The sequence below is a fragment of the Perca fluviatilis genome, chromosome 19, assembly GCF_010015445.1.
Source record: "Perca fluviatilis chromosome 19, GENO_Pfluv_1.0, whole genome shotgun sequence".
In the NCBI taxonomy this organism is placed as follows: Eukaryota; Metazoa; Chordata; class Actinopteri; order Perciformes; family Percidae; genus Perca; species Perca fluviatilis.
In genome coordinates, this window is record NC_053130.1 from 2,755,154 (window position 1) to 2,764,169 (window position 9,016).

Consider the following 9,016-nt stretch of genomic DNA (forward strand, 5'->3'; position numbering starts at 1 on the left):
TTTTTTCAATTTTCATTTTACATTAAAGTCAATGGAGCAATCTTCAAATCCTCTTCAGGCTTCTTCCTCTTTGAAATGCTTCTCCTCCTACATACTGTCACCTACAGACGTCATTCAAACTTTAAAATATTCAGAAACCCTTTAGCTATTAGAATTGTTTTCAGCTTCATGATATCTTTTACAGTTTTTGTGGTATCACTGTTTAAGTTTAGAATTTAAATGAGTCTTTTTCTGCTTATAATGGAGTGTGTATTGCTTGAGTGGGTGATGAAAACCTCTGTAACTTGCTCTCACGCCCACAGTTTTTACTTGTAATGCACAATTTATACGTTAAAACTTAGATATTCTTGTCTATTTTGTGCCAATGTGAAGAAGGGTCGGACACACAGTTGGCCCCCACCTTGTCGATCTTGTCCAACCACTCCTTGTTGGACTGCAGCTCGGCCATGAAGGCCTGGTGTTTGAGCCACTTGCTGTGCAGGTTCCTGGCCTCGTCGTACGACATGTCCTGGGCCGTCAGCATCTTCTCGTTGATCCACAGGGACAGCTACACACACACACACACACACACACACACACACACACACACACACACACACACACACACACACACACACACACACACACACGCACACACACACACACAAAATCATTAGGCCGTGTTCACACTTGCCGTCTTTTTTGACAATAAAATGTTTAATAGGGCACTTTAGTAGGTAAAAGTAAAAAGGAAAAGAAGAAGCTGGCAGCGTTTTGTTTAAAAAATGCAGCCAAGAGCGTCTTATGTTGCTATAACAACAGCAGTCTATCGGTCCCTTCTCCAGTTTTTCTTGTTGTTATGGAAACGACAGGTCACGCTACGCCGCTTTTCATTGGTTGCAGCTTGACGTAGGGCATTTCTTTTTTCTCCAGAAAAGATGAACTTTTTTTCAACTTCAAAAAGACACTCTGAGCTGCAAAAAAACGCTGTGTGTGTGAGAGAGTGTGCGTGAGTGTGAGTGTGTGTGAGAGAGAGAGAGAGAGAGAGAGAGAGAGAGAGAGAGAGAGAGAGAGAGAGAGAGAGTGTGTGTGTCTCTGTGTGAGTGTGTGTTTGTATGTGTGTGTGTGTGTGTTTACCTCCTGGCAGTCCTGCAGGAACTTCTGCAGGTCTCTGTTGTCCTTCAGCCTCGTCAGCAGCTCGCTGGCAGCCGCTCGGTTCTTCTTATGTCTGTACAACATATAATAAATTATATATCTGTGTGTGTGTGTGTGTGTGTTATCCGTTGTCTTTCAAATATCTCCTGAACCCTTCATCCGATCTATTATCTAATCACACTTGGTTTCCTCGGTACCGAATGAACTCGGCGTTTGGAATTTGGAGCAGTTTGGATAGCGCTGGATATTCAATATTAATAAACTGTGAATAAAACTAAACGACTGCACAATAAAGGTTGAGGGGAAAAGTAGAGAAATAAAGGCACCGCCATAACATCTTCCGTGTCTATATCCTTCACAATAAAAGCCTAACTTAAAGGAACACGCAGACTTATTGGGACTTATTCCCCGTATCCCCCAGAGTTAGATAAGTCCATACATACCCTCATCTCATCTCAGTGTGTGTCCTAACTCTGTCCAACGGCTCCACCGCTAGCCTAGCTTAGCACAGATCCTGGAGGTAACCGGCTCCATCTAGCCTACTGCTCCCAATAAGTGACAAAATAACGCCAACATGTTCCTATTTACATGTTGTCATGTGTATAGTCACTGCATGTACAAATAACAAGGTCACATGAGGGCGTTTTCACACCTGTAGTTTGTTTGCAAATCACGCAAGAACGTCCACTCCTCTTATTGGTCGGATGCGTCTGGGGGCGGGAGCAAGAAAGTAAATACAGGAATCGGGGTGTGCATTGGCACTGCCCTCACAATTCGATTCGATTACGATTCGCCAGGTAACGATTCGATTCGATTCTACGACGCATTGCGATGCATCAAAATTCTACTGCACGCAACAAGGCAATTTTTTCATCAGTCATGAGGCAGTACAAGCAGTCAGATATTGAACAACAGATTTTATTGGCTGCTATGTGTGTATTATCACTCTCCTGTATCTTTGATACAGAAGTAATTGAAACTTCACAACTTTATTGTCCACTCAAGGCCAGAAAATAAACAGTGACATAAACGATTATGGCACTTTGCCGCATCGATGCTGAATCGTGCATCCCCTGCTTTGCCGAATCGATTATTGTTGACACCACTAAACAGGAAGTAGGTCCTGTGTTCTGGACTAGTGCATATTTCTTGCATCTCCATGGTCAAACCAGCTCATTTCATTAAAATGATCAGACACTGTTTCTGGAGAGACGCTACTACGTCTGCTGTGGTCACCGAGACTTCGCTCTGCTCTGCTGGCGTCTGTCTCCAATTTTAGCGGCGGCTGGTTCGACCGCGGAGATATGAGTGACGGACGGCGAGCTTGACCGCAGTCTATTTCTGTGACAGAAACATTGCAAGCTGCTACAGTCTGCTGCTCTGCCCAATAAGTCGGCGTGTTCCTTTGAATCCACTGAGCATTTCACTAAGAGGAAACTCAATAAAAAGGCCTTTTTGCCGACACTAGATATCAGACAAAAGCCAGACACAATATCGTATTACGTTTCTGACAGTGGGGGTTCCTTATGAAGTGTTTTGGGATCCTTCTGTAAGTTTTATCGGGGTACAGTGGTTCAGGAAAAAGCTACAGCAGCAATACTACAGGCCGAGTTCCCACAGCCATATGTTCCCTCATTTCTATTATTTCTTTCAAAATTAACATTTCATTTTTCATAAATTTGTATCAGATTTTATCCCCCTAACCCTAAATCCTAACCCTAAAAAATGTTGTGGTAGGATAGGGCTTAAATTGAAGGGAAATCTAGGAACACAAGACCTAATTTTGAAAATGTCCTAGAAATGTGGGAACATAGGGCTGTGGGACCATAGGGCTGTGGGACCATAGGGCTGTGGGACCATAGGGCTGTGGGAACATAGGGCTGTGGGAACATAGAGCTGTGGGACCATAGGGCTGTGGGAACATAGGGCTGTGGGAACATAGGGCTGTGGGAACATAGGACTGTGGGAACATAGAGCTGTGGGACCATAGGGCTGTGGGAACATAGGGCTGTGGGAACATAGGGCTGTGGGAACATAGGGCTGTGGGAACATAGAGCTGTGGGAACATAGGGCTGTGGGAACATTAGGACTGTGGGAACATAGGGCTGTGGGACCATAGGGCTGTGGGACCATAGAGCTGTGGGACCATAGGGCTGTGGGAACATAGGGCTGTGGGAACATAGGGCTGTGGGACCATAGGGCTGTGGGAACATAGGGCTGTGGGAACATAGGGCTGTGGGACCATAGGGCTGTGGGACCATAGGGCTGTGGGAACATAGGGCTGTGGGACCATAGGGCTGTGGGACCATAGGGCTGTGGGAACATAGGGCTGTGGGAACATAGGGCTGTGGGAACATATGGCTGTGGGAACATATGGCTGTGGGACCATAGGGCTGTGGGAACATAGGGCTGTGGGAACATATGGCTGTGGGACCATAGGGCTGTGGGAACATAGGGCTGTGGGAACATAGGGCTGTGGGAACATAGGGCTGTGGGAACATAGGGCCTATTTTTCAGAGGAAAACTAAATTCTTAGAAATGTGGGAACATAGAGCTGACCCCGGCCGAGCAATACCACGTTCCCACCAGGCTCATATGGTATCCATATGGCATGGATATTTCAGACAAAATAACTAACAGTATCTCCGTCACCTTTGGTCGATGGAGTCCACCTTCTCCTGGATGCGCTCGGCGTTGATGTTGCCGTCGGTTACCAGGCGGCGTCCGGTGTCGAGCACGCCGCTGATCTTCTCCTCGTTGGCGTCCAGCGTGGTCATGAAGTCCTCCTGCTTCTTGATGGCGGCCTCGGCCCCCTCCAGAGTGGTGGGCATCTCGGTGTGAGCCAGGACGTACTCCTGAAAGACACACACACACACACACACACACACACACACACACACACACACACACACACACAGACAGACAGACAGACACAAAGAGACACAGACACACACACAGACACACGCACACACAGACACACACACGGACACACACACGGACACAGACAGACACAGAGACACACACACACACACACACAGAGACACACACACACACAAACACACACACACAGACAAACACACACAGACACACACACACAGACACACAGACAGACAGAGACACACACACACACAGAGACAGACAAACACACACAGACACACACACACACACACACACACAGACACACACACACACACACACACAGAGACACACACACACACACACACTTGTTAATTTCTAGTTTCTTCACATACAAAAAGGTAACTTAAACTGTCAAAACATGTTCTGTACTGGCGGTCTTCCACCACTTGGTGGCAGCCTCTGACCTTCTCATTATGAAAAGTCCAGCAAGTGGATGAAAAGACCAGAAGAGAGGGACAGCAAGGCATCTGAAATATGTGCACTGTGACTTTAAATGTCTTGTATTCTCTGGCCAACAGTTCAAACCCAAAGATATCCTGTTAACAAGTACGTGAGAAAGAAAGATAAGAAACCCAGGAAATCCTCCTCAGTGTGTTGATTAATCAACTAATTGTTCCAGCTCTAATTCTGTCCCAATTCTTTTTAACCGCTCATCCTGCACAGGGTCAGGTGGGGTCGCAGCCTATCCCAGCATGCACTGGGTGAGGGGTGGTGTACAAACCAAGGACAGTCTATCACAGGAACAGTGTGCGTGCGTGTGAGATCTAACACAGATGACACTGGACTGGACGGACGCCCAGTCAGAGATTTATCCTAGAGAGTGTGTGAGAGAACAGCTCACTAGCTTCACTAAAAGTTCTGTTGTTGCCGCTGACAGACTCAGATTATTATTCTAAGTGTCTGACAACATTATGAAAGGATCCCTACAGAGATGGACCTTTTAGTTAAAGAGTAAGATCCTTTTAGTTTAACATGAAACAGCCCCGAAATCACCATCACCAAACTACACCAGACTCCATGTAAATAATCAGGACTTTTAGCGTGTATAGAGCCAGCATATTTCCACCAGACTCCATGTAAATAATCAGGACTTTTAGCATGTATAGAGCCAGCATATCTCCAACAGACTCCATGTAAATAATCAGGACTTTTAGCGTGTATAGAGCCAGCATATTTCCACCAGACTCCATGTAAATAATCAGGACTTTTAGCGTGTATAGAGCCAGCATATCTCCACCAGACTCCATGTAAATAATCAGGACTTTTAGCGTGTATAGAGCCAGCATATCTCCACCAGACTCCATGTAAATAATCAGTACTTTTAGCGTGTACAGAGCCAGCATATCTCCACAAATGGGTGAATTAAGGGTTAATTTCAACCAAACCAGAGTGGTGATTGTTGGAACAGTGGAAAGATGAATGAAGACAGCTTTTTATAGTTTTATTTTGTTTCTGTCGACTTTGAATGAAGTGTGTTTTACGATGCTAAAATCACTGTTTATTTACATGGAGTCTGGTGAGTTGGCTGGTGATAATATCCCCTCTTTGGGGATGTTTAAAATCGCAATAATATCGTATCGTGACATAAGTATCGTGATTATATCATATCGTGAGACCTGAAAATATTTGCCACAGTTAGGGGGGCCAAAGGGGGGGGGGGGTGTCAAGTAGGGCTGCTCCCTTTTAGTCGATTAGTCGACTAATCGGTCGTTTTGGTCTTAGTCAACTTAGATCTCTTTAGTCCATTAGTCATGTCTGATGCTGTTTTCATGCTGAATGACTTATTTCCAAGAAACGTACGAGCTCATCTCTGGTAAACACAAGAATTAAAGTGGTGCTTTAACATGACTCTTTGTGGAGAAACTCAGATTTACAGATCTGTCGATTAAATCAACTAATCGATTAGTCGATACAATTGAATGTGTGTTAGTCGACTAAGAATTTCTTCAAATCGAGCACAGCCCTAGGGTCAAAGCTTAATATTTCGGGGGCACTGGCCACCCTTGACTCCCAGAACCGCCACTGGTTACGGCTCTAGACATGGCAGGTTTACCTGGTTGTTGAGGAAGGCCTCGGCCTGCTTGGTGTCCCTGAGGAACAGCTGGTAGGCGTGCGACTGGGACAGCAGGTTCTGCCGGTTCTCCCACATCTTGTGCAGCTCGTTCCAGCCGGTGTCGAGCGCCTGCAGCCGCTGGCGCAGGAACATGTACTGCGCGTCCGTCTGGCCCTGCGTCACCATCTCGCCCATGTCCCGCATCTTCTGGTAGTCCTCTTCGTAGTTGTGGATTTCGTTCTTGATGTTCTCGTGCTGGGTCAGCAGCTTCTCGGCCTCGGCCAGCGTGTTGGGCATGTCCTCCGAGGCGATGGCGGTCTGCGTGCGCGACAGCCACGACTGGAAGTCGTCCAGCTCGCGCAGGAACTGCTGCAGCTTGCTGGCCTCGCCCAGAGACTCCTCCCGGTTCTTCATGGTGTCCTGGAAACAGAAAAACACAGGCGGTCGGATGTAGGGCTGGGTTTAAAAAAAGAAATCGATTTTCCGATATAAAGCAATTTTTATCTAACCCTCCTGTTGTTATCGAGTCAAATTTGACCCATTTTTGAAAAGTTTCCATATCAGAAATTTGGGTTTTCTTTCAAAGAAATTGTCAATGAAACTAACGTGGATGGTTCACTACAACCATTACTACTTGATAAAAAGAAATGACAAAAGAACGTTGAAAAAAAGTGACAAAATTTTTGGAATAAGCTTCAAAAATGCGGGGGAGAAAAAATTGACAAAAACATAAAAATAAAAAAAGGGCTTAAAACTGAGTTTAGCCGCTCCTGATCGTATCGTCTCCTACCTTCATCTCGTCCCAGACGCCGGTGATCTCAGCCAGACGTCCCTTGATGGCGTCGGACTGTTCCGGGTGTTCGGAGGCCAAACGCTCCGCCTCTTTGCCCAGGTCGCCCAGCTTGTCTTCGATGGCGGCGAGGTCGCGCTCCATCCCCGTCAGCTTCCTCTGCAGCGCCATGACGCCGGCCAAGTCGTTCCCCAGCTCCTGGGTCGACTCGATCACCTGACGGAGGACAGCAGAGATGGGGACTGGAGTTTGAGACTCGGACTCGAGTCACACTTAATGCCTACCATACACTAGAAGTACTAGAAGGTGAGACACTAGGTGAAAAGACAATAGGTGAAACACTAGAACTAACGTCTGACACCATCTTATATCTAAAGTTAAAGACTTGCACAGAGACTTGACTTGAAATCTATTTTAAAGACTTGAGACTTGGACTCTAGCTCAGAGACTTAAGACTTGGACTCTAGCTCAGAGACTTAAGACTTGGACTCTAGCTCAGACGCTTAAGACTTAGACTGTAGCTCAGCGACTTGAGACTTAAGACTTGAGACTTGGACTCTAGCTCAGAGACTTAAGACTTAGACTGTAGCTCAGAGACTTGAGACTTAAGACTTGAGACTTGGACTCTAGCTCAGATACTTAAGACTTGGACTCTAGCTCAGAGACTTAAGACTTGAGACTTGGACTCTAGCTCAGAGACTTGTGAGCATCTCCCGAGGCCAGTAAGGAAGGGAGGGGGGTGAGTTGTTTAATTACAGTAAATAAGTCCCTTGAGTCCAGCTACCCCATTTTGATTTGTAAAAAGTGAGACTGTCATGCCTTTATCTATTACAGAACAGGTCGAGGTGCTGTAAAAATGCTGTGAAAGTAACAAAACGCGCAACAAAAGTGCTGTGGGTACCTTGGTCTTCTCTTTGATCCAGGACTTGGTCTCGTTGCACTCCAGGTGGTAGTTCTGGACGCCCAGAGCCGAGCTCAGACTGTCTTTCTTCTGGTCCACCAGGTCTCGGAACTGACTCCACCTGGACGGACGGAGACGGACAGAGACGGACGCCATCAGCAACAATATGAGCCAAGTACCTGCCAGCTGGGTCACCTGCTCAGTCACTGTTTATATCTCCTGTTTAATTATCTGTTCAGTTATTAAACTGTCAGTTATTACTGTCCAATCTAAGCTTAATAGCCCGATAATAAAGATAAGATAACCGGTATAACTCAGTTAATTTATCGGTTTATCTTCTCTTCACATACATTTCAATTAAATGACCTGATAATCCTCATTTAGTTGTTGTTTAATCTTGGTTTAGTTGCATGTTCACCTTACTGGAAATTTCTCTTAAATCCCAGTCTTAAATACCCTTTTTAATCCCGGGTTAGACAGCTGCTCAACCCCAATTAATTACCCGATTATGTTATAATTCTCTGTATAATCCCAGTTACATGTGTAGTGCTAAATAACTTGTTAAATCGAGTTTATTGCACCTTTTAGTTTTAATTCAGTTTCCTATTTAACCCGAGTTAATAAGTGTGCAGTAGAAGGTGATGTTTACTAGACCTGTAGGCAATACATGTTACCTAGACCTGCAGGTAATGCATGTTACCTAGACCTGCAGGTAATGCATGTTACCTAGACCTGCAGGTAATACATGTTACCTAGACCTGCAGGTAATACATGTTACCTAGACCTGCAGGTAATACATGTTACCTAGACCTGCAGGTAATACATGTTACCTAGACCTGCAGGTAATACATGTTACCTAGACCTGCAGGTAATGCATGTTACCTAGACCAGCAGGTAATGCATGTTACCTAGACCTGCAGGTAATGCATGTTACCTAGACCTGCAGGTAATGCATGTTACCTAGACCTGCAGGTAATACATGTTACCTAGACCTGCAGGTAATACATGTTACCTAGGCCTGCAGGTAATACATGTTACCTAGACCTGCAGGTAATACATGTTACCTAGACCTGCAGGTAATGCATGTTACCTAGACCTGCAGGTAATACATGTTACCTAGACCTGCAGGTAATGCATGTTACCTAGGCCTGCAGGTAAACATGTTACCTACACCTGCAGGTATACATGTTACCTAGGCTGCAGGTAACATGTACCTAGA

General features: G+C 45.6%; 1 protein-coding gene across 4 annotated transcripts in view; it reads right to left on the minus strand.

Moving 5' to 3' along the window:
* The window catches only part of LOC120548309 (spectrin beta chain, non-erythrocytic 1-like), a 92,756-nt gene that overhangs the window by 47,697 nt on the left and 36,043 nt on the right, over positions 1–9,016 (minus strand). For all 4 annotated transcript variants that reach the window (XM_039784457.1, XM_039784453.1, XM_039784456.1 and 1 more), the window contains 6 exons: positions 7,798–7,918; positions 6,897–7,112; positions 6,107–6,526; positions 3,787–3,989; positions 1,117–1,207; positions 401–547 (listed from right to left, as the gene is read on the minus strand). In XM_039784457.1, coding sequence (XP_039640391.1) covers positions 401–547; positions 1,117–1,207; positions 3,787–3,989; positions 6,107–6,526; positions 6,897–7,112; positions 7,798–7,918 — 1,198 coding nt within the window. The remainder of the gene's footprint in view (positions 1–400; positions 548–1,116; positions 1,208–3,786; positions 3,990–6,106; positions 6,527–6,896; positions 7,113–7,797; positions 7,919–9,016) is intronic.